Raw genomic sequence first — 26,336 nt, forward strand, 5'->3', positions numbered from 1 at the left:
AATGCATAACCAAACAATGTCAGTTAATTAGTAGATAAAGCACATCTCGAAACTTTACCACACAGTTTACGTAATTGTATATAGCATTTTATGATTGCAAAAGGCTTGACACTGCATGAACTCTTTGGGGAAGAAAAATAGAGAAAAAGGGTTAATTGCACATTCATGCAAGTAAGGTTAGGCTTCCAACAAATATTGAACCAACTTACTCTCTAAAGAGAGTTCCAACACAGGGGACAGCATGCAAAACGAAATAAAAACAAAACAAAAAACAAAACAAACAACAAAAAAGGGAAAAAGATAAAAACACACAAATTAGTGGCCATCAATACAAAGTTCCTGTATGGAATATAAAACAAAATAAAACAAAAAAGGTATTTCAAAACTTTTATGATAAATTTAGTAATTTTATTGGGATACCCAATGTATTTTAAAAGTAAGCACTTAGCATGTCCTTCAAATCATTCTCCCATTTTCTCCTCCAAATGATATTATTACTCTCTTTTTCTAAGCAATTCCCTACGTCCAGCTATCATGTTAAAGTAAACCTTTAAAAAAAAAAAGTGATGACAGAGTAATTCCTACAGACACTGGAAAAGAGTAGAAGATGAGATTTGTGTAGCCATATGTGTGTGATAAAAAATTCACAGCTCACGAACTCTTAATACTTAAAGGATCCTCCTGATAATACAGTGATAACTATTAATAGTTTTTGCAACACCAAAAAGCAGGCAAGGTTTCAGTGACTGAAGCAGGTGTATCACATGTGCTAATAACACAGGCCAAACTTTTGAAATCAATGCAACATTCTTTTATGTCAGAATGTCCAGTAAACAAAACTAGAATAATTCAAATGTAACATTCCTAAAGGCTTAATGAAAAGATAAAATGTTGTTATCCTTCCCTGGCTCCCCCACTACAAAAAAATCTTCAGGGTAGTTCCCATATATGTATAGCTGCAATATTAATTAACACAAAAATAAGCAAAATTAAACCAAGCTGCTGTTCACAATTTTGTCATTACTTCATTTAAACCCCAGTAATTTCAACATTTAATTTTCTTTCCTCTCCTCTGACTTAACTGTTCTTTTTATGGAATGTTTTCTTCAGTTTCTCTTAAACTGCTTGGCTTTAGTCTTTTCTTCTGGATTTCTGCAGTACATGAGCAACTTTAATACCATATTGCTGCGTGCAATGCAAATTTCTTCCAAAATACATGGTGTCACAGATAGCAGCTGGCCACATTTTGCAGCAGGAAAAATAAGGAGGACAGATGAACACTAAGGTAACCTCTCAAGGCTTCTCATCACTTTGAATTTAATTTTCCATTGCAGCAATAAGGAAGACCTAAAAGCATGTTAACTGTATTGCATAATAAAAGTAGCTTTTCAGAATTCTGCTGGGAAAAGCCAGTGCTTCTGAAGTAAGTAATTTGCTCTGAATTTTTCTGGGTTATCATTTTATCAATTCTGAAATATGAACACAAAGTGGGAAATGTTATACTCAACATAAAAGATAAGGTTTCTTCCAAACAAGCCTATACTTCAAACAAAATATGAAGTTACGTGCTTTTTACATGATGCCATTATAACTTTATTCAGCTCCTTATTTACCCGCAAGTCCTTTTGCTATGGAAAATTACTGCATATATGAAGCTGTACTAGTTACCCACCTCCCACAAAAATTGTAAAAATACTATCAAGCGAAGTAACTCAGTTAAAAAGATTTTAATGGGTTTAGAAAACAGAAGGATTATTCTCCTTGTTAGATCATCCATACTGGGTCTTCACCTAGGTAAAAGCAAGTAAAACATTGCATTTTCTTTTATATCACAGTAGTCTCCACCTTACTTACTGAATACTAACAAAGATGCAAAAATTATTCAGTAGTCTCAACTGCCAGCACTATCTATGAAATTTGAGGAAGACATAATAAAATAAGTAAGATCACATTTGGTATAGCTCATCAGACTCATCATATATGATTTAGTCAGACCGCTTTCTTCATGATTTAAATTACTGCATCACAGCCTTTTGTTTCTGATTGAGAGAGAAAACCTTTACTCATGTTGAAATGGCTTCTGTAAACAACATGACTTCTTAAAAATACTTACAAATTTTGAGCAAAAACTGTTGAACTACTTCAATGCATTTTAGATGAAACTAACCTTTACTTTATTTCAATTATCCTGCAAAAAAGGTGGAAAATCATCTTGTTCAAAATTGCAAATTAAATGGATTGAAATCTGGCACCGTTAACTGCTTGATAGTTTGTGAAATTTTTACATGTGCAAATACCGCTGACATATTTTACCACAACTGGCTTTCTATTAATATATGTTTTCAAACATTTACTGCAAGTAAGAAAAACCTAAACATACCTTACTGTGAGGATCAGCAAACATTCTTGTGAAGATTTCACACAACCTTTTCAACTCAACACGACTGTCAAAGTGACAATAAGACATTAGTCAACTCCCCTGCTAATACTACGAGAACACTAATGCATAGCTATCAATAGTGAAATCAACTGTAAATATTGAATCAAATAATCTAGTAAACAAAGTAGAAAAAAGCATTTTTTTTAAGACATGGATAAAAATGTAAAGGATTTTGTCTAAAATGAGACTTTCTACCTACAAACCTCTCTCTAAACTAATTCAGGTATTAAGCCATTCCCGACTATTTTAACAGATAATGAAAAAGGTATTCTTAGCTAGTAGTAAACAGTTTCTTCTGAATAAATACCCAATAAAGAAAATAATAATAGTGATAAAAAATTTTAAGATAAATAAATAAAAATAAAAAATCAATACTAGATGAAAGCACTTTAGGAATCTTTTGATTGCAAGAATTCTCTTGATTTTTAATTCAGTTTCTGAAACAGAGCTTTTTAAACAGATCCTATACACTAGTGGCCAGAAGTGACAGTAACTTCATCATTCCTTCCCCCATTTTACTCTCACTGACATACACCCTGCTTTCTCTCTCCCCAGCTTTGGTTATTCTTTAGAACATTAGCCTCTCCTACTTTCCTTGCCTCACTTCAGCTCCAAAATAAAATGTTTTTCTGCTGTTAACATGTCTTCTTACCTTAAAGTTCTCTGGTTTTTTAGTAAGTTTTGCAGGCCTAGAAGGCCTTCTTTTCTCTCTGACCAGTTGGAGCTAGCACAACGATTTAGGACTTCAGCCACATCTTCTGTCTGCCTCATGTACGTTGGTATGCTTCCATTCCTAGAGCTATAGGACCTTTCTGAACAGGCACTTGATGCATCACTGTTGGCATCATCATCTGAGTACATCCCATAGGACTCATATCTTCTTCGCACGGGCTTCTTCTATTGTACAGAAACACCCCACATTAGTACTGATTTTCAAAGAGACGGTACACATGTCCATTATCAGTAGAAAGAACAATTCAAATAATCGGTGCGACCCCTAGTCCCTGCAGCGACAAATGACTCCAACTGTTCAACAGGTTAAATTGAATTAATAAAAATATTGTAAAGTATGGCTTGCGTAGTATTCCAAATATAAAAGCAAAGCAAATGCAGAGAAGACATACGTTTGATAAAATGTTCAATTTAAACTTTACTTGTAAAAATCCATAAAATTGCATTATAGGGTGACATAAAGACTGTATTGAAAGTTAGTTATTTCACTTAATAACTTTATATATGTTACAGAACATATGAATCAGGTCTAAACTCACATATTCTGACATTTTAATTTTGCATCAAGCATGTTAATAGCAAAATATTAAACTACTGAAGAAGGAAAATAGTTTCTATACCTTAGTCCGTATGTCTCCTAAGAGCTGTTAGCAGTAAATTATTGAAAAGAAACAGAAATTGAGAACAGGAAGGTAAGGCATAGCAGCATTCTGACTATTAAACTACCTGCCACTGGAAAACATACAGTCGTACAGTAAATTTTGTTCTTAGCTCTCTGTATCCAATTAGCATATCATGCATTGCCAAGTAGTAGCTTGCTAAGCTTCCATTTCCAGGGAAATATTACATATCATCTGCTGGTTGGTCAGAAAGACTTCTCTGTCAAAATCTTTGTGTCTTATGCAGTGATATCTGAGCATGAAGACTTAACACATGCAGTCAATTGCTATCTAAGTATGAAATCTTCATTTAAACTTCACTTTCCCATCAACTTCTCCATCTCTTTGTTTAATTTCATTTCAATATCTAACTTTTGTCATTGCAACAATTACTACAGCAATGTCCTACAAAAAAATAAATTACATAATGCAAAGTCCTAAATTCCCTAAAAACAAAAACAAGTGAAGAAAAAAAAAAAAAACACAACATGCCAAAGGCCAGAAGAAAAAAAAAAAAATCCTATTTATCCCAAAAGGAAAAATACACACCTCTGCAAAATAACTCTGCCATTCAAATTTTGGAGTTGAAGCTAGTAGTTAAAAATTCACACAAAGAAGCAGTAGTATAAGTGATTGTTTTCCCCTTAATTACCATTGTCATTTGCACAGGGTTCTCATTTTTGACTGCAGAATAACTTAGAAGGATATAGCACTACAAACTAGTCAATACATCATATAACAAGCAAGCTTACTGTCAACAGAACAAGCATACACGCACATGTAAGAGAATAAAGGGAAAAATTACAAAGATGCACATTTTTGAAAAGGGTCACCATAAGTAAAAGAATTTTTAAAAAAATAAATAGAATTTGAAATGCCAAGGACTGTGCTAAAGTGAAAGGTATAAAAATATGTAAAGATCACCACATTGCTGCATTTCATGCATCTTATATTCAAACCAGATCTTAGCCAGAAGACCGATGCCCCTTTGTGAATTGAGCAGTATTATAACTGGCCGAGTATTTTTCATACCATAAAAATAGTAATACAATCCAGAATACATATTTATACTGTTATATTGTATCTGTCAGGACTCTGCATTCTACCTTTTACAAACACTGTTCTGGGGCGGGGGGGTGGCAGGGGGCGGGCTTCAGCCTATGATAAACAAGAAGGGTATTCATAACCAGATTTCCATCTAAATGGAGCCATTTGTACAGGACAGCCTGTAAATTTAGAGCATGGCAAGCAACCAGGTGTGCAAATACTACAATAATAAAATGTTGCTGTTCTTGATCTTTCTTTGTAATGACAGATTCTAGCGAAAATATACAAACACTTTCATCTAACATTTCTAGAAGCATCATGCTATTTTGGATTCAGCATATAAACTAGTTTCTGTGAACAAACTTTATTACTTCGACAAAGCAGGACACATTCAAGCATCCAGAGCAGTCATTGGAAGCATGAGTTTCTCCTCAATTTATATTCTTACTATATACTTTGCTCAGTTAAATTTGAATAAGCTTTGAAGCTGCTAAAAGTACTGAAGATACTCTTCACGTAGCACCAGTCTGGATAAATCTGTAACATAGGCTTTCAGATTACAGCCAGAAACTTTACATGTTCCACAGACTGTTTTTCTATTGTTTCCTATTCCAAAATCCAGGCTGACTTCCAGTTTACTAACTAGCATTCCCCATCAACGCTGAAAACTTTTCCAAGTTTACAATATCAGAAAGGGGAAAAATGACTCAATCTTACCATGACCTCCTAGGCAAGACTTCAGATATCCTGATCTCTATGCCAGTGAAGGCACACGAATCTTAAAATAATGTGCCAAGAAGACAGTATTAACCAAGAAATCAGTAAATTGCCAGACTAAGAACAGGATAGCGTTCTTCAGATTTTTTTCCTTTGAAATTTTGTTTTTCTATCCAGTCATATCTAGCTATAATTAAATTTATTTTAGAGTCCAACTTATATTTTTTTTACTAATGTTCCAAATAATCCTTTTGTTAAAGCAGAGTAATAACAAATTCCTTCAAGCACTTAGACAACTAGATAACAGGTACTTACAAACATTTAATGATATGCAAATGGTACATAATACCTGATAAAAATGTATCTGACTCATAGCGTCAGTGTTTTAAATTAATCGAAGATTTCAGCTTGCTGATGTAAATGTCAGAATAGCAAAATACATGATGAGTTCAGTTTGGCTAACTGGGGCAGGGATGTAGAGGAGCCAAACCCACCCTTTCAAAGAACAGTAAAGGTTAAGAAAAAGAATAGCATAAATGGTTTTAAATTCAGAGTAACATTTTGAAAACAAAAGAAAACAGAAACTAAACTTATGAAATGCTGCCTGCCAAGCCATCAGTTCATCTTTTCAGTGTCAATCTCATGTTGTCAGAGAGAACAACTTTAAATGGAACCAAGGCTTACTGTAAGCAGAGTGCTTTAGCTATCATCATTCCCAGCTCTGACAAGCTTTCAACCTATCCAGAAGTTTGTCTGGCTGTTGTGGGAAATTGCTGGTTAGTGCTACCCACTCCACTGGCTCCTTGGGCCACTCCAACAGAACAGTCCAAGACTATTTCCGGCCTGACATGGAAAAATGTACATTTCTCAGAAGTTAAGACTTCTGTAGGGAACAAAAATTCCAATACTTTGCAGCTCTAGCAATTCAGTTTCTCTTTTTTCCTCACCTAGAAGCCAATAAAATAATGAATGACAAGCTCTTTTGCATACTTTAATGTACAGGTACCAAACATTTTAAGAGTGTGTGTCCTACACAAGATAATGAGAGATTCTTACCAAAGCATCTGCTACTGCCTCTTCCACGTCAGAACCTGTGTTCAGAACTCGCATAGCACTAACTGATGATGACAATCTACTTGACTGACTAATTCCAAAGCCGGTACCTGTTGTAACAACAACGAAAATGAATATAAACAATTCAGTCAGAATAGCAACGTGGGACATTAACACCACAGTCACTTCTAAAAACCCAAGCAGAAGAAAAGCATTTGCTTACACTGCTAATAAAATATGTAGTGGCTAAATTACTGGTTATTTTCATTCTGAAGTCTTTAGTGGTGCAGCGAAAAGTAGGAAATGAAGTTAAAAAACAGAGTCACATACAAACATTCTATTCCAATATCACAGGGGGAAAAAACCCACAAAACAATTGTTTTAACTGAAAGAACCTTTCCTTTTTTTTTTTTTATTAACGTCTTCTTCATTTTGGGTTTTTGTTTTCATATAAAAAGATACAATAGGAAGGCTACTGAGAGTGCTGATTAGAAAACTACATGCATGAAGAATGCTCTATGAATACTGAAAAATGGAAAACTAAAAAAAGTTCTTCTGCAAGTAAAAATAAAATGATTGTTAAGGAAGAAAAACGAGGGTGGAGACAAAAATCTAGCAACATAGACACATCTATCTGGATTATTAAAACCACAAAACTCAAATTAATATAAATAATGCTTTTTAAAACTGAACTATGAGAATAACCAAGTGGGTGGGAAAAAAAAATCCAGGATGACTGCACAGATGACAGCAAAGTGTACTCATCCTTCACCTGTAGCCCCATAAACATCAGGAGTGTAGAGGGCACCAGTAGATCTGGAGTGATGTCTGGAAGCTGCAATAACAGGATCATATAAACCCTATCTATTACCATGGAATCAAAGTGCTATAATAGTTGCTTAGATGAACAAGAGAACATTTATCAAAAAGATTCAGCTTTAGCACAAGAAACTGAGTATTACACAGAAGGAAAAAGCTTTAGAGAAGTTCTTTGATTATACAGAATATGATTATATAGAATTATATAGGTTTATGTACACTGGACTTTTCATGCTTAATTTTTTTTAATTTAAAAGATTAAGAGCAGATTAAAAGCAAGTACGTTGAAGTTCAAAGAAGAATAAAATGCGCAGACACACATGCACACACACACACACACACACAAATGGAAACCTCAGAAATATCTAAAAAGTTCCACTGATACTGGTCTTCCGTTGTAGAGTTAACTCGATTCTACGTGCTCAAGTCAGAGCCAGAGCTCACGTATCAAACATTATCTGCAAAAAGTGACTCCTGCAAAAACTTACTGTGTTAGCAGCTGACAGTTTGTATAAACTTGAGTTCTTGCCTATGTGCAGATAAGTCAGCCTCAGTTAAAACTCACTACTATGTAGATGAAAGTTAAAATTATTCAATTTTAATTAAAAGTTTAAAATAATCTAATGCAATTAATAGTTCACAGTTGTATTGTTTTCTTTAAAAAATAAAATGTGAAATTGAAACATTTATGTTAGTTACTATAGCTCATTAGGATTCCTTAAAATTATGTAAAGTGGGAACCAAAGATCCTTAAGGACTTTTGAATAAAACTGAGTACCCTCCTCCTTCTAGCACTTGTATAAAACTGGTGTTTTAGAGATTCAAAGGACATTAACTCACCATTGCTAATACTGTTTTTCTCAAACCAAGTAATTTTAAATTCAATGTATTTTTAAACAACTCATCTTCTTTCTTCAGTTCACTGAAGTTAAGACTTCTACAGCCATGTAAATGAAACTTGTTTTGACAATTTTAACTTGAATTCAAATGTCCACCCACAGTGACATAAATCCCAGATATAAACTTATGATTTAATAACTAAGTACAAATATTTTACATCTTTTAGATACATAAAGTAGTATAAATAGAAACCAGGAATCAAATTAATCATCCTTTACTCTGATTAACATAGACAATTTACGAATCTGATCTGAATCAAATAACCCTGACATTTGGGGAAGCACATCTCTTAACCCGAGCAAACTCCAAAATGATCCTAAGTCCTGTGAAGTCCCAGAAACAACACTGTGTTTTTTCCACGTAGAGTTCTCTACTCCTTATATAAGGCACAGCAATGAATTTTATTTCAAACTAAACCTGCATGAGGTTGTTTAACTAGGGAACTTTATTTTGCAAATAATGTTTTGTGAAATACTTGGTTCTTTAGAAAGTATGTCTCAGCATGGAAAAGTAGACTGAACAGAGGATGTAAAAAATTAGGCATCAAGGCTGATAGAACTTTAAATACAGCAATAACAGGATAAACCTTTCTATTGCTTTCCATCAACAAGCCCAGAAAACTAAAGGTACAATTAAAATGATCCTGCCCCCATAAACATTTGCAATATGCTGAACAAATTTTTAAGACAGTGAAAGGAAGCACTTGGATCAAGCACACCTCATTCCAAAGCATATTTTCAAGAGTATTTTGTACTCCTCAAATTCCAGAAATTTTAATTTTTGTTTCATTTTTTAAAAAGATGAATCAAAGTAAGATTTAAAATGGACTCAAAATAACATATATGGAAATTGTACTAGTCTGATATTTAATATTAATTATATTAAGAGAAAAATAGGCACTTCCATATAAATTACAAATCACTTGCTTCTCAGAGTGGCTGTTATCTCCCAGTTTATAATCTTATACTGAGATGTGAGATTACAGAAACACTTCATACCAATGTATATAGAGAAACAATTACAGAGCATTTGGGCCATTTTATGCCCCAAAGGGCTTAGCATTTCTAAGTAAAAATGTCTGTGCTGAGAATCAGATGCAACACAAATTACATTCCCCCCTCCAACCCCATGTAAAACTGTCTCCAGCTACAAACACAGAGCTGAATTTGCCTTACTTCATATTCCACTTGTACCCGTGAAAAATATTAAATTTAGTATTTTTGATAGAAGTTAATAGCATCCCTTAAGACAAAACTGGTCCAACAAAACACTGAATGACATTCAAAATCATTCAAATAAGAAGTCATACTAGAAGGAATCTTAGGAATCCTCATTGCTTCCAGGTATAGATGCTTTGGGTTTTTTATTAAACAACACTGGATTCCTGTATATGTCACTTAGTGCAAAGTCTGTGCTATCAAACAATTCAATCTATTGTATCTGTATAGGTACTTGCTTTAATATCTGAATACAAAAATTCAACTCCATCAATAAAAACAAAACCTCAAGTAGCATCCACCCCAATGAACCATCCTATGGTATTAGTTTAATACTGATTTCTTAAGATAACAAGCATTTGACCAAATATAAAATGGAAATCAGATCTCACATGTATGCAATTGAAGTCAAGCTGTAAGGTAGCAAAAGAAGCAGAAAAATATCTGGGAAATACCCTCATTTTTAAAAGAAAAGAAGGTGCGTGTGTGGTACAACACAGTTTGCCAGCTGTGTTTTAGTAGAAGATACAAGTTTACTAATGGATCCTGCATAATACCTACTTTTAATTTAATTTCCCAATTAAAGAGCATCTGGGCAAATTAGCATTAGTTATTTAAACAGCTCTCATTAAATTAAACTGTACTTTTCCAATAAAACTAGGGCTGACAGGAAGCATGCTGCCTTAACAGACCACAATAGACTCCCAGTGCTAATTAGGAGTACAGTCGGGTGCCTCAATTTGAGATAGAAAGCAGAGATTTACTATTTTCAGATGATGTTTAACAGCTAGTATTGCGAAGTCACTGACTGTAAGCTACATTTGAACAAACAAAAGAAAAGGGATGCATACTGAAGACTAACTCAGACAAAGATAACACCAAAAAAAGATCTGTTTCAGATACAATCTTACAGAGACAGTTTTTTATTACCAAGCAATAAAAAAAATATAAAAAAATCCCAACACAGAAAAAGATTTTTATCAAAATTTACTACCAACTTTGTAGTAACCTTGACAAAGCTATATGGAGATAAGTAGCTTCCCTAATCCTTAACCAACAAGTCAAAATAATTATTAGCTAATGTTTCTATGCCTTATTGATGTTTCAGCAACAGACAACAGCTTCACAACCTTGCAGTATCTTTTAAGTGTCAGGCCAATAAGTTTAAATACTAACTGAAAACAAAACTTTGCTTATAGCAGCTCTAGGAATGAGGATTGAATGTGTGAATGTTAGGAGTTTTCAATTCCTCTCTTCTTCCCCATGAAACAACAGCTGCTACTTTAATTACTTACCACTTGTTCTGTACACAGATTAAATGTAAACTTCAGAACTGTAATTCTGTTCATATACTTGAATAAAGACTTCGCTGCTTGCCCTATTCATTTCCAGAAAGTGGAAAGCACCTTCAGTAGATCAGTCCCTTATCTGTACCACCATATTTACTTGAACAGCAAAAAGTTAAAATTTTTATTATTTTTTCACATGATATGGAGATGACAATATAGCTAAGGAGACATAAAAAGAAGCATATTTCCTTCTTATACACCAAAATGATAACACTCACTAGGGAGCAATTTTGAATACTAGCAGACCCTAGCCATTGATGCAGGGAAAGGCAGAGGATGACAGCCATGCTGCACTCTTTACTTTAGCTGGTCAGTGAGAAATGGATTATCTAACTGCACCCAAGCATTGAGTGCTGTAATAAAAAGAGAAACACACCATTTCAAAAAAAACTTTCCAAAAGCAGAATTGCCCTTTCAAAAAAAAGTCTCTAGGTGCTACGTATCACACAACTTTCCAGGCTTGGTATTTAAGACAAGACTAACATTAGCATAGCGTTTATTTTTCAAGTGTGCAACCCATTCACACATTGGTCAATTCTCCATCGAAGTAAGTGGTGAGTGAGCCAGAGGAAGGGAAAATAATGGTGGCCGGCTACAAGCTAAATGAAGGAGGCACGGATTCGTTAGGTGCAAATAATGAAGGGCAAGGACAGCCATGCACAACAAGGGGCTCTGAGTACTTACCAAGGGGTGCAAAAGAGCGGACAGGGCTTGTGTCCCTGCTACTTTCACGGCTGGCCTCCCGACTGCACCCCTGACTCACACTAGGCCGAGGAATGCGGCTGCCTCGTGCTAGTATGATTCAGGGTACAGACAAACAGCAGCACAGAAGGGAGAAGACATAAGAAAAGTTGCAGTTTTAATGCAATTCTGTTTTGCAGTAAGATCAAAAGATGTATTTCTAAGAAAAGACACTGACGATTATGTCATATTATAAGTCGTAACTGTTTCCACACACTTTCTTGATTGTGCTGGATTACACTAAGCATAGCCAGTTCAAGGAAGCTATTTCTTTGCTCAGATAAAAATGGGGATTTACCAACTCTTTACAGAATGGTTGAAAAACCTCTTGAAAAGGACGGAGACAAAACAAGCAATGAAAGATATGAACAGAATATTGATTCAGAATTTGCGCTCAAGATCAAGTTAATCAACGGTAACGCAAATGAAAAATACCACAGCTTTCTAAAGAAGGAAAATACTAAGTTAATACAGCTAAGGAAAAATCAAAATACAAACCAAAGAACAGCAGCAATGCCATTAAAATAAACTGGTATTTTTTAATAATATTTTTTGTAATAAAGTGTAATCAGGTTATACTGGGAGGTTTAAGTAATATAACATTCATTTTTGTATCACAGCAGTAAACACATGCACGCACACATACACAGAAGACACAAAAGTAATGAAGAAAAAGATCTTCTCAAAATGGTATCACACTTTCATTCAATAGATGTGGGTATTTTGGGGGTGGGGATAAGAACTGAAGAAACGTGAAAGAGAAAAGCAAGACAGGGAGGTGAGGGAAAGAACAACTACTGCATTGACAGCAAAAAATTCAATTTTTAGGTTAAATTTTTTAAAACTGTCTTGTGTATCAATGACTACCCTCAGAAAACAGGCACATCTTAGATTATTATCAATATGTATTCTAATTTTATCATCCACCTGTAACTAAACGCAAGCTGTAGATATCCAGCGCTTAAAGTAAAAAAGGCTATAAAGAAACCAAGAGTTATTCAGTGATTCTTACCTACTGACAGTCTAGAAGGACTAGCTTCTCTACTGCATCCCTGACTTCGTGGGATTTTGCTTCTTTTTTGTGCAGTTGCAGGATTCACTAACACTCTCTGAACTCCTGTGTTCATAGTGGAAAGTGTGGTTGTTGTCAAAACTCTTCCAGGAGACCCAGATCTACTGCCAGCTGAAGGCAAAATGAATAAAGATAAATAACAGCATAGAAGATAAACAAAAATGGTTAAAAAGAAAAAAATGCTTACAGTTAGTAGGAAAGTGGTGGTAGACTGTAATGGTCTGGAAAAACTTACAAGGTAAAAATGTGAAATAGAAAACCCTGGTCCAAGTTCTTATAGCACTACATACAAGACAGATGAAATTATCAATGCAAGGAAGCACCTGGCATGGTATTTAGCACTAGATACACTCAAGAAATTATAAATAATATTTCTAGTCTTCATCAACAGTTCCAATGTCCCTAACACAAACAATGGTGTGTTCATTTTTCAAGCTATACGGTCTCACTAATCCCATTTTCTATTAAAAAAGAAAAAGAAAAAAGAAAAAAACTGCTAGAAAGCTAAAGGGAGCAACTTTAAACTAGTGATATATCATAATTATCCCAGCTGTTCCAATGCAACCAATGTTTAATAAAGTAACATCATTCTCCTAACATTTAACCTCTTCTCCTTCGCTTTTAAAAGCATCAGGTCTTCAAGCACTGCTCTCTGAGAAGTTACATAAAATGTCACTGAAGACAATTAAAATACTCATGTTACTTTCTGTGGAGGTTACCCCACAAATAAGAAGAAAATCTTCAATTAATTTTAAACAAGCTAAAAAGATTGACCAAGACATACTTAAGAATCATATTTTTATTAATCAAAACTGTACATTACAAACTGCTATAATGTTTGTTTCAACACACTGTACTCACTACCAGAAACTGGTCACTGATCACTAATTTTGATATTTCAGTTACAGAAAACTTAAGTTCTAAGCCCATAAGGATCCATTCTTCTCTAGTTATGACCAATTTATACCACCAGTTGATATAATTTCCAGCTGCAGAATTCAAGAAGTCCGACCAGATAAAAAGCAAAACATAACTTCAACCAAAGGTTGATTACGTACAGATACAAACCTTTCATTACTCTTTTAAAAAATAATCAGGTAACTGCATGACCACAGCTATGCTATCAGATCTACAGACTTGACATGCAACATCTCAAGTGAGTTTCATGGGTTACTTCTTATGAGGCACATTTTAAAAAGATACAAGTTGATAAAAGCTTGACTACATGGGAAAAGAAACAAAATCCCAAACAAAATAAAACATATGTTGGGTGGAAGGGAGAAAACTAAAACAACGTACCATGCATATACTTTCAGATTCATTGTTTGAGTTCAAACTTGAAATGATTATTTAGCAAAATCCCTTTTCCAAACTATGGACCTATTCAGCAGAAATTATAAATAAAATATTACACAGCCTGGAAAAAACAAGCGTAACTTCTATAGCAAAAAAAGAATAGGCAAATCTATAAAACTGCTGTGATCTGCAAAAACGAAGGGTTTGGTAGTTTCTTCATATCAGGGCATTTCAACTTAGACCTGATATTACTATGCCTTCTTCCTAGCCTTCAATATTTTTACATCTCTTTAAAACAATGAGAATATCGTAAAAGTTTCACTGTGCCGGAGATTGTTACAAAATTTTCTTCAATAGGTCGGAAACCTGAAAAACTTACTGTTATCAGACTATACAAAAGAAAATCAACCTCTAATACTTTATCTTTCTATTGTCTGACCTGCAAAGTGTACCACTATAGCGTAAATAAACCAAATGAAGTTTAATATCCTGAAAATATTATGCTAATCACATCATTAGCATACTGTTGTCAGTACTACCACCAGTAGTACATCTAAGCAAACTGAATGATGAAAGAAGGTTTACTAAAATGGTATTCCGAAATGACAAAACCGTGCCATCTCTTACTGCCTTCTAAATAAGGATTACATCCAATTAGGTAAGTGCAACATATGGAAAAAAGCGAGCCAGAATTTCTGCTGAATAGGGTCCTTAAATGAGATATGTCAAACAGGTGATCAAACAATGATGTATACACAAATTCTGTAGACTCTTACCACCAATGGGGTTAGCAGACTGTGATCCTGAACAAGTGTAAAGGCAGGATTAGGGTAGGGGTTTATAATCCATGAAGAGGGAGGGAGCAGAGCAGATTAAAAAATGGATGGCAAATGGAAATAAGAAAGCTTTAGTCATTTCACAGAGGAAAAAAAGCCACAAGGGGGTTATGCTAAAGCAGTGCTTTTAAGTAGCTTCCACAGTTGAAGAACTAAACTCAGATGCTATATGTACAAAGCAGATGAAGCAAAGCTGCACAAGCAAATCACAATTCTTCAGCTTTCTAATCAATAACTGGGTAATACTGAAGAATTACATTTCAATTAAGCATGAAACCATAGCCTTCCATATTACTTTAAAAGAATATTACATTGCCAAAAAGGTTCAAGAAGTTCAACAGCTGAACAAAAATTACACACAAGGCCAAAACATTTCTTTTTGAGACAGACAGTAAAGGAACTGAGCTGCAGGTGCGGTGGATGACAAGAAAAAAAAAAAAATCACAATGGCACAACTGAAAAGACTTGCATAGAATTTCAGGTTTTCCTCTTTAAAATTAATCTGAAGTATAAAAGTAAGAATTTGTTATTCAGAAATTTAATTTTTTTTTCTCTGAATGAAGATTGTAACGTAATTTTAGCACACCTTGTTGAATTACCTGACAACCAAACAGGAAGAGGAAAAAAATGGAACTTTTTTTTTTCCCCACAGATAAGAATAAAATAATGAGCTATAGATTGTATATGCATTTATTTTATGTTATAATTTAAAAATAGAAGAGGAAGAGTAAAGGGCTTCTAAAACCCTGAAAAAGTATCTTTTGTAAAAGCATTCAAATTTGCAAGTCTTTCATAAAATGATCTTAGAACAAAAGTGCTAAATAGTTGTAACCCTAAATTTACAAAAGCATCTGTGTTACAGTGGTTTTTAAAAAATAAAAGCTTAAATCTAATATGAAGTTATTTTCCCCACTATAAGCTGGAGAACTAAAACAATCTCCTGTATAGAAACATAAAGCATCTTGCTCCCTATAATGCTGTGAAAATTTACAGTCACATAAAGAAGCATCACCCAAATAGCTGGCATACAGTGCCTGACAATTCTCCTTCGCCTGTTTATCTTCCTTAAAACATCTCAGAATTCTTGTTCTCCCCCACTGACAGGTTATAATGAGATATCTGAAGCCACCAGTTCTGAACAGAAGTAGTAATAAAAAGCTGTAAAGATGCATTCATGCGTTTCATTTTCACACATCATCATAGGTAGACAAATCTAGTTACTTCAACTTCTCTCTTTAGTCATTAATACTGTGTGTAAAAATGAATTCTCTTGGAAAAAAATTGTCATTATTAGTAAAAAGAAACTGAAAAAAGTTCAATTTGTTTCCCCGAATATTTAATTAACTAGTATTATATAACAACGATAATCATAAAAGTCTTATATTGCTACCTAAATTTAACCCCTCCCCCAAACGGTTTATTAAGCACTTTAGCATTTAAGAATTTACCAAATCTATTTAAACTACAAAGTTATTGTCAAAAAGCTTATTTCAGAACTTCTGTAATACTAATGAAAAGAGTGTTATGGATACTGCTGACGACTTTTCATAATGAGAAAAAGTGATTTGATGGGATTGTTACCTCCCCTCCCCCTTAAATTATTAATACAAATATTCTTTATGATATAGTGCAGTCATCTTAACACTGAAGATGTAAAACAAGTTTTGCAGAACCTTTGTCACAGCCAGTAACTAGACTTTATTTTCAAGTTCTCATCTCACAAACACTGGTGGGATTAGAGCACTGTCAAAGCAAAAAGCAAAAAAAAAAAAAAAAATTGAGAGAACTTCTGTTACTGGATTTTACTATTTTGTATTTATCTATTCCGATTTTTTGAAAGTTTTGTTTCACAAATCTGCAAGCATTGTATCAGGTTTTATTCAACTGTATTTGTTGGAAAATAAAGCAATGCAAAACTGAAAGGGAAGTACTCTAGCAAGAAAAAAAAAAAACCTTTTACCTGCTTTTGTAATGTCTAAAGTCATTCTATTTATGATAAATTTAGTCCTTGCTATGAAGATAAATGTTTCTGCCATTAACAGAGAATTAAGGGGTTTTATCAAAAAAAAGTGGATATGGTTACTGATAGCAAAATAATTTTACCAGAAAATTTAAAACCTATACGATTTACTGGGTTTATAACACCAGACCTGACAAACTACAGGACTCATTAGTTTATTTTCATTTTATTGTTAATTTGTCTTCCTTCCATTAATTTCTTTCCATTTCACTTAATTAGACAAAGATGAGAATCTGAAAACACTACAGATCTTAGTCAGAAGATACCTGTTGGAGAAATCAGATGTGTGAACAAATTGCTGTAAGTCAGCCAGCGCCAAAGAATGTGAGGTAATCAGGTCTTTTTAATTAATGAGAGAGTGCTCAGAAAGATGGGAAATTTTGCATTTGCTTTGGTTTCTAAACACACATCAAAAATGACTGTGGATTGGCTGACATATAGTAAATTGCTTGTTTTAACCCTTTGATTCAATACAAGCTAAGTAACTGTTTATGAAGTTAGGGTTTAGTATTTTTACTCTAAAGAAGAGTTAAGTAAACCTAACAACTGTAATACCAAAAAAGGAGTACATATCCAAGAGCCAGACTAGTGCCTACCTTAAAACGAAAACAAGTATTTCTGGCTGAAAAACAAAGACTTTTTGAAAAATGAAACATTAGGTTTTGCAGGTAACACTGAGGACACCATTCAGCCTATTCCTTCTTCTTTATTACTCGTCCATGTGTCATGAAACTGACACAGAAATTTACTGGTGTTTTGTGTTGGGGAGGTCAGAAATGGGGGGGAAAAGAATGTTGAGAAGTTATAATTGAAGACAGAATTTAAGGGTAGATTTCATTTCCTGTTACATTATTGAATTTAACTGGCAAACTAAGACCTAACCTAGTATTTTGTCCAGAGAAAAACAACATGAATTAGAAAAGCATGCAAATACCACTGATCCAAAACACTGAAAAAAATACCTTCATTTTTGTCTGGCGATGATGAACCTAAGGCACAGAACAACAACTCAGTATGTAGCTTTTTTTAAAAATTAACTTTGACTGTAGCCATTGGTCAATGAACATATGCTTAAGCATTTGGCCTCTTTTATCAGTTATAACTGACAAACAGAAAATACATACGCTGAGACTGTGACACCACTTTGGTTCTACTCCGTCCTCTGGAATCTGTTTTAGAATTTCCAATACCAACAGAAGGCGTTGAAAGCTTTGTTCGTACACGACCTATAAAAGAAAAATGGCATTAAATCAGTTTTTCACAGTAACGTAGAAAGCAAGACATCAGTAGCATTCACTAATATTTTCTTACATTTCTGTAGATAAGAAAGAAGCATAATGTAACTCAATTGGTGGAAATTCGCTTGGGATAATTAGTAGAAATTTGAACAACTTGAAGGACTTAATAGTTGAGGAATCAAAATACTTCTCCTCTGATGCTACACATTTCAGTAACCAATTTACACGTTATTATTTAAACATCCTGAACTAGCTAGCTAGTTCTAGCTTCCTATATAACTAGGCTGATTATATTAAAAAAGGCAAGTTTATTAAATATAATAGGCAACGCATACACTAATGTTGGCGTATCAGGTACAATCTTCTAGTAATTACTTGTGGTTTTAATTCTACTTTGCTGTCATAACACTACAAAAATTATGTTGACTGTTTTTTGAATAGGGTTCTGAGGTTTCTTCTTAACTTCACTCCTTTTTTTAGAAATCTAAATACTAGCTTTCCTATTACTGAAGACTCTACTGTTTTCCGAGCCACAGTCATATAGACTTCTACAGGCTTTCCCAAGCCTTTTACAGCATGTTGCAAAGACTAAGTACACTTAAGTACTTCTCGGTGACAACATGATATAAGAAAATACGACTCTCCTCAACAGATAGGAGAAGAGAGGAAGAGGCAGATTAAACTGAGTATCTACAACTAAAACAATAGATTCACTTCTCTCTAGAATGCCAAACCATCTTGGTTTTGGATTAAACCTTTTTGCATTATTAGCCATGGTCCTCATAACATTCAGAGCATACAATGAAATTACCAAGAAAGGAAGACCTGAGTTGGATGAATTATAGGTAACTGAAAGATTATTCATAAAAGAAAATAGTAGTGTACTACATGTCCTAAGCCAAACTCTCAAACAACAGGAAAATGAAACAAAAACCAAAACCGTGCTAGCCATAATTCTTATAAAGCTGCAAGAATAAAACCAAAAAAGCTTGTACAGGGATCTAGATCACGTAATCCACTTTTAAAAACAGCGTAATTATTTCCTAGACATGTAGAGTCAATATTTGACCCAGAAGAATTAGGTACACAGACTGTTATTTAGTTCTAGCCTCTTTAGGCTTTCCACAGCAGAATTTGGAGACCAACCAAGTTAATATTATTCATCCAAGTAGAGGGAATAGCCATAGATGAGAGTCTATAAGAAGAGAATCAGGATAAAGGAGGTTATTCGCTAAACTACTAGAAAACAGTATGCTAGCAAGAATGGTTAGATTAACTAGTCCAAACTCTACTAGTTATCCCCGTGCAATGGCAATGTTTTCCCACTGAGTGCTGTGAGACTGCAAGGCATGTAACTGAGTTCAGAATTTGGCCCAAAAACTTAGGAATACAGAGTGCCACTATTTTGATACTATGTTAAAATTATTGCTTGGAACCTAGCTCAATTTTATCAAAGTAAAAAAACAGTTTGTATTGTGAGGCAAGTGAACTGTTAACTCACTTGGAGTCTCTACATCCATTCAGTAATGACAAGTTTAAATGTTAATACCACATTGAAGATGAATTTCCACACCTCAAAGAGATGAGTAATAGTAGCACCTGCTTCCCAGAGCATGAACACATTTGATGAAATATTCTGTGACAAGATTTGCTTTAAAAGACATATGCAAAATTATAAAGCTCTTACATTTTCACACTAAAAATGTTAAGCAATGACACTTCTACTGCAGATGAGTACTTGAGAATTAAAATAAAAGCAAAAGAATTTTTAAAATCTTACATGACAACTGAGTATTAGATGCATAAGCTATCTGGAGTTATGAACCTCCACAAAGCCCCAGAAAGACCACATTCTACTTTTAAAGCTTAATTTGTATCAATGAAAATATGAAGCTGAAAATATTAGCTATTCTAACAAAATATTGTCTTACCATCTTCAGAAGCTGTTCCTAAACAGAAAAAATAATAAAATACATGATATTCCAAACAATACTGTGTCTCTCCAATTCCTTTTTGAGATTAATCTTACGAACCTTGACAAATTTTATCAAGTCTAGAGGTCTAAAGCTTTTGTGTTGCAACTCCACTATTGAATTGAAGCAAAATTATCAAGAAACATCCATACTACACTGTTAGTGATTTACAAGAACACAATATATAGCACTGCCTTCCAAACTGGTTACAAAACCAACAAAAAAAAAAAAAAAAAAAAACAAAAAAAAAAAAAATATCCATGAAATAAGTCAACAAAATTACATGTACAGACGAAAACTAACAATAAAAATATTTTAATGCAAGCTCTTCTGAAAATATAAAACATACTATTATAAATTATCTCAGAGAAAAACACTAGGACAGTTTTTCCCACACTGGCCAGTGATAATTTGATCAGAACTGTCAGGAAGGAGGATTTCTCCGAATGTAATCCACGATTACTCCAAAAATCTATGTGCACAAGATCAAGTTTTGCTCAGAGAAGTGGAAGTATTATGAGCTTGCTGAAACCAGATCACACTTGAACAAGTATGCCAAGCTTAACAAGGCTTGATTATGACAAAATGAGAGCCAGACAAATCTTTTTACTGACATCATTACCTAGGAATTGATAGGAAGCTATCTGAACAGCAGTCTAAGTTCCTTTGAAACGAATCTGATTATGTAATAAAATATATATTAGTAGTGATAAAAAAGTTAAATGCCTCAAACAAAGTCAAAGGGTAGTTCTGTTTTTGTTTTCACCCTGCCATTTCTGCCTTGTAAGAGAATGACAATGATTAAAACACGTTAGTGTTGTTTGCTAGCCTGAATTTAACTTCCTTAGCAAATCTGGCTCTGGCTTTCTCATATACTATCTTCAAGGCACTATTTTAAAAACTCACTCTAAAAAAATAATTCAGTGTAACTTTCAATGCTTCTTCACAAAATCAGTTACAGCAATATGTATGAAGGAGTGCCTCAAAGTTTTCCAGATCAAATTTGCCAGTCTGTATAAAAAAAAATCCCAAACCCTAAACTTCCCCCCAAATCCAACATTCTTCCAGGGCTGGATCTTGGAAGGCAGGTTCCATGCAACACCTAAGCCAGGCTAACAGCTAGCTGCTCCTAAAGAGTGGTTCTGCTTCTCCTTCCCCTCCACGCTTGTGCTACCACCCGGTTTGGATGGCTAAAGGCTCACTGCCAGCTCCAAAAACTATGTAACAGAATACTATTCACTTCTGGTTTATGAAATCAGTTTTCTGGAGTTTGTTCACCTACAGCAATTGATAATGGAGTATTACAAGGCACTTATAAAAGAAGTGGTAAAAACATATGGCTAAGATTAGTGGGAAAAGGAAAAATTATTAGTTTCTCCTGGTGGCAGTTAGATCAGAGCAGCTATATCAGACAACTACAGCTGGAGAGCTAAGCTGTGTTCACGCTGCATGTGCACATCATCCCTACAGACATCCTCTAGAAAAAGACCCTGTTACTCTGATCAATTGTGTAGCATTTCCCCTACGATTTTTAAGCAGATGTGTGGGACACCATTAGTTGTGACTACCAGTCTGAACAAAAGAAAAAGCCTGTACACATGGCCCTAAGAACCTTCATTGCTGGTAACAATGTGAAAAAGCTCAAGATGAAGTGTTTAGCACAGATAGCTATAAATAAATTCTATTATATGCAACATAAGGAAATCTGATATGGAAATAAGTGAGACAGACACTTCTACCCTGTACAAACTAATTTTAATAAAGTTGGCTTGCCATCTGCAATGCTCAAAAATGGCTCAAATTCTTCCAAAAGTATCTCATGAAACTTATTATCTGTGCTTTAGAATGATTCAGGATTCTGTGTTTTAGAGATCTGCCTTCTTACTATTTCATTTCTATGAAAAATATCGCCTGCTTTGCTTCCAGTAAATTACTCATTCTTTGAAACATGTACTGTTAATAAACACATGACAAGAATTACGAAGTAAACAGCAAACATATCTGACTCCTTAAGTGTTCCCCAGCAATAAAGTAGAGCTAGAATCATCAGGCATCAAGCTGGGACTCTGTCACTTCTTATATGGGAAGCATTACTTACACACACCTAAAACAGGCAACTGCTAGAAGAAGCCTGATTCTCAACTGCTTTGCAGTTACGACAGAAATATATAACTCCCTCCATGTGTTTTATACAGTGAATTAAGAAAAAGTACGCACTAAACTTAGCTGGAATACTTGGTAAGCTATTTTACCGGGTAGTTCTTCTTAATAAACTGTTCTTTAACAGAACTACATTGTATTACAGGATTTACAGGCACTTAAAGTTACTAGTAGCTAGACTAGCTTTTGATAGAGTACTTTTGAAAGAGAAGATTGTAGTTTCATTTTTTATAAAAATCCTTAATGATGTGGTCAAGCATGTTCTGCTCTGCCATTGCTGTTCTGCCAACAAGTCCAAAAATTTGACTTTACAGGTAAAACTATGAAAAAAATGGAACTAGAGCTAGTTAAAAAAAACATGCATTGATTACAGAATTGCTCTGTAATTAAGAGAGCTTTTTTAAAAAAACAGGAGTAACATCCAATTTCTGATAGTTTCTGTTGCTGATACAGACCAATCAAAAACATTGACAAATACAGCAATAACAACACATATATATTGACATCAAGATTACATGGGTATTAATGAAAACAGCATAGTATTTTGTTAATGAACAGACAAATATATTAAACATAAATAATTTTACATAAAAGACACTTTATTAAATATTTAATAGAATTAAGAGGACAGACTAAACAATTTCTTACCATCCATCTTGTCAGAAGTATCCTCTTTGTTGAAAAAGCAGGCAAAGAAACATGGAAAACTTAGTGTGTTAGAATAAAGGTGTTCACAGCAGAGTCATAAAACATTAATTAAGGAAAATACATTAATATTAAATACAGCAGGCATGTTTATCCAATTCATGCATGTATAAGCTACCTTAAGTAAAGTTGGTTTCTCCCAGTCCAAGATACAAAATTACAGGACAGGGTACAAATATCCTGCACAGGGAAGTTGAATCTCTCTGTATTACCCAGATTTGAGCAAACCCTTACAGTAAAATATTTATAAACTGTTTCACACTTGGTGTCAACAGTTATTGAAGCATCAGTACATATTTACAAAATTACTGAACCACAGCATTTCTATTTCTTATTAAATTTGCTATGACCATGAAGCCCCACCTGGGGTAAGGGACAGGAGGGAAAAAGACATCACAATAAAGACAGAGGACAAATGGGAAAGTTCCACTCTGGTTTAAAAGCATTAAAGATTTACCAGTTCAGCTGGAAGGTAGTGCATACATATTCTATACATATACACACACATAGAGCATACAGCAACAACTGAAATCAAAATATTTAGCTTGAGACATATATAATTACAGCTCAAGTCTCTCTCCTCAAAAAGGACATTAATAGTTAAGGATGTCAAAGATAGTCAACATTTAGAAAAACTAAAGTAGAGAATGTCCTCCTACTTCTAGAACAGTCTTTAAAAAAAACCCCAAACATAAATAAATAAGCAAGAGTTCTTCTATTAATAATAAAAAGGGAAAAGATGGGTGGAGACAATTATAGATTACTATGCTCGTGAACTTGTGGTCCTCTAGAGGCTCTAAATTTGGCAGCTGTTTAAGCAAAAGGTGGATGTTTCTCTGTAAGTAAGGGTGAGCATTAAAATAAATTCAAGCTCCAGAGGAGACAATGTTATTTATTTTGGAATTGACTGCAACACCTGAGAAAATGTGGAAAGCATTATGGAAATACAGTGACATTTTGTAGGCATTTTAGTACCATGGTCAGCATTAGCTTGACAATTCTGTCATTTAAGTTGCCATGTTTGCATTTAGTCTAAACCAGCCCCTTAAAATGAACAGAGGGGAGAAGTTTACAAATTAGCCCATTTCCTGAAACATGGCATTTGCTTGGATTCACACCCCATTAAATTTAATGTTATCTTTTGAAAACTAAGAGCAAACAGTATTTTGAGGTGGATTCCATGGTTATCCACAGCCAAACACACAACAGTTACACTCTCTATATAGGTCAGAGGGGACAGGTATGTGTCATTTAAATTACCTTACCACTATTAAAAAACAGTTGGAAGAATGAGCCAAGATCAACCAAGCAGTACTGCTTTTGTGTGACTGTAAACAAACCTTGGTCTCCTTAACTATCACTGCCCTTATACCACCTGTAATAGGATTCGACTTTGCATTGGTAGTATCACATTATTTTGCCATTTCAAACCACCACTATAATCTTCTCCACAAGCAATTGCATCTGCTAGCAAGGCAAAGCTTTCCAGCTACTCAAATCCTTCAAAAGAAAATGACCTGGACTTACTGCCTATTTACACCTCTCCCCCACCCCCACTCACCAAATCCATGAGCTACAAAGAGAGTAAGCTCTTCCTTTATTTCTGTTATTTTCCTGCATAAACCCACCACTAATTTACTTCCTTGAAAACCTCTCAAGCCTTGTTTACAAGTCTGGGCACAAACCGCATATTGCTTAAAATGTTCTGAAAGCAAACCAATACTCCAATCAAGAGGTAATTTTCTGTGAAATTCTTAAGACCAAAGTAGTCCTTTCATTTCAGCAGCATGAAGATGACAGATTAACAGAGAGGTTTCTCTCTTTGTTTTCTGCTTGACATTTTTTTTCCTTCTACCACCACACCCTGTGTCATTTTTACTTCTCACAACAGCTGAGCTTCAGCTTTGTCTGAGATTCAGGATATGTCCTGTTGCACACCAAAACAGACCAGGCAATACTCTGATCTTGGAGAATAATCATCGCACCTATTTCAGGCTTTTAGGCATTAAGTTAGGAGGAACTGAGAATTCCTCAAGTGATAACCACAAGCGCATCTCCTCCCCGGAGCAAACTAAGCAGCCTAACTTCAGTGCCCCCCTGCTTATGCAGCAAGTTTTCCAATTCCCTCCCTGTGGGCACTAGAGGGAGCCCACACCTGAAATTACTATTTCAAGTAGCAAGTATTCCTTCTAGTTGGCGTTGCTCACACTCAATCCTAAAATCAATGGTATTCAAACCATTTCAAGTAGGCCCCAGTGACAAAAGAATTAACTAATTTAAAATACAGTACTTCAATTTTAATTTAAAAAAGTACAACCAAAAACTTTGAAAACCATAGCCTTAAGTGTATCCTAACATCTCCCCAAACACAAAGTAAATCAGAAGAGCTATACAGTTTCTCTGCCTCTCTTATGATCACCTTCGGCCATACTGACATTCGGACATGCCTCCTTGGTGATCTAGCTGGCACAGAATTTGAGAACTAATGGTTTTGTCGACACTGAACCTCACTTCCCCCACTGCTACCCCTGCAGTATACTTTTTTATACTGCCAAATACTTTTCTGCACTCTTAAAATTTGTAGCACTTTCTATGCCTAACTTCAAGTATTCCTACCAATGAAGGCTGTCACCTAGATAAAAACATACATATAGTTCCGTCTACATGCTCAGGAAGAAATCTATTAAATCAATGTTGTGTATTGTGCAAAACACTTCTGTTGTTTTACATGAAGAAGCCACCACTTACTTCCAGGATGTCTCTTTAGGCTTCTTATAAAATAGTCAGCTAAAGAGCTGAGAAAATGGAAAATCGAGAGTTCTAACACACACTTCCCTATCACTTCTAGAAACAAAAAAGCCATGATCACCATCTGCTGCTAAGTGAAGGTACTGCTCCTTCCGATACTTGATATTAATTCCAGATTTACACTAAAGAGCATAGTATGGAAACATTCTTTGCATTGGCATTCTTCCAGCACAAGAAAAATAAGACATCCTGCAAAGTTGGTAACTTACTTCAGAACACCTGCTCTTTTGCGATATTCCAATACTACTAAAAATTATGACAATTTTTCAAATGCAAAAGTATTTTCCCTGTAACTTTTTGATCGAAAACCTCAAAAAATATTTCACAGTACTGTAAAGATGTTTCCCTTACCTAGCGAAGCGTAAGAGCCTGGAGGTAGACCAGCTGTGGACAAGCGCCCAGCTCCAGCTGTCTGTCCAGCAGCATGGCGGGCCTTTGCACCCGCGGCAGCATTAACATCAATGTCGCTGCGAGACCTTTGCAGAGTTCCTGGGCTTGGAACACTCTTGCTGCTGCCTGAAACTAGCAAAAAAAAAAAAAAAAAAAAAAAAAAA

General features: G+C 34.6%; 1 protein-coding gene across 17 annotated transcripts in view; it reads right to left on the reverse strand.

Moving 5' to 3' along the window:
- The window catches only part of CLASP2 (cytoplasmic linker associated protein 2), a 153,408-nt gene that overhangs the window by 30,942 nt on the left and 96,130 nt on the right, over positions 1 to 26,336 (reverse strand). For 3 of the 17 annotated variants that reach the window (XR_004842303.1, XM_035896492.1, XM_035896454.1), the window contains exons 18-26: positions 26,134 to 26,304; positions 22,918 to 22,941; positions 18,023 to 18,124; positions 12,687 to 12,857; positions 11,618 to 11,725; positions 6,652 to 6,758; positions 3,093 to 3,337; positions 2,381 to 2,444; positions 499 to 501 (exon numbers count right to left, since the gene is read on the reverse strand). Coding sequence is in view for 16 of the 17 variants with exons in the window: in XM_035896492.1 (XP_035752385.1) it covers positions 499 to 501; positions 2,381 to 2,444; positions 3,093 to 3,337; positions 6,652 to 6,758; positions 11,618 to 11,725; positions 12,687 to 12,857; positions 18,023 to 18,124; positions 22,918 to 22,941; positions 26,134 to 26,304 (995 nt within the window). In the remaining variant the exon portion in view is untranslated. Of the gene's footprint in view, positions 1 to 498; positions 502 to 2,380; positions 2,445 to 3,092; positions 3,338 to 6,651; positions 6,759 to 7,420; positions 7,484 to 11,617; positions 11,726 to 12,686; positions 12,858 to 18,022; positions 18,125 to 22,917; positions 22,942 to 26,133; positions 26,305 to 26,336 lie in introns of all 17 variants that reach the window. The other 14 variants (XM_035896500.1, XM_035896467.1, XM_035896551.1 and 11 more) reach the window with 8 other exon arrangements.

The sequence above is a fragment of the Egretta garzetta genome, unplaced genomic scaffold (assembly GCF_000687185.1).
Source record: "Egretta garzetta isolate BGI_Z169 unplaced genomic scaffold, ASM68718v1 scaffold170, whole genome shotgun sequence".
In the NCBI taxonomy this organism is placed as follows: Eukaryota; Metazoa; Chordata; class Aves; order Pelecaniformes; family Ardeidae; genus Egretta; species Egretta garzetta.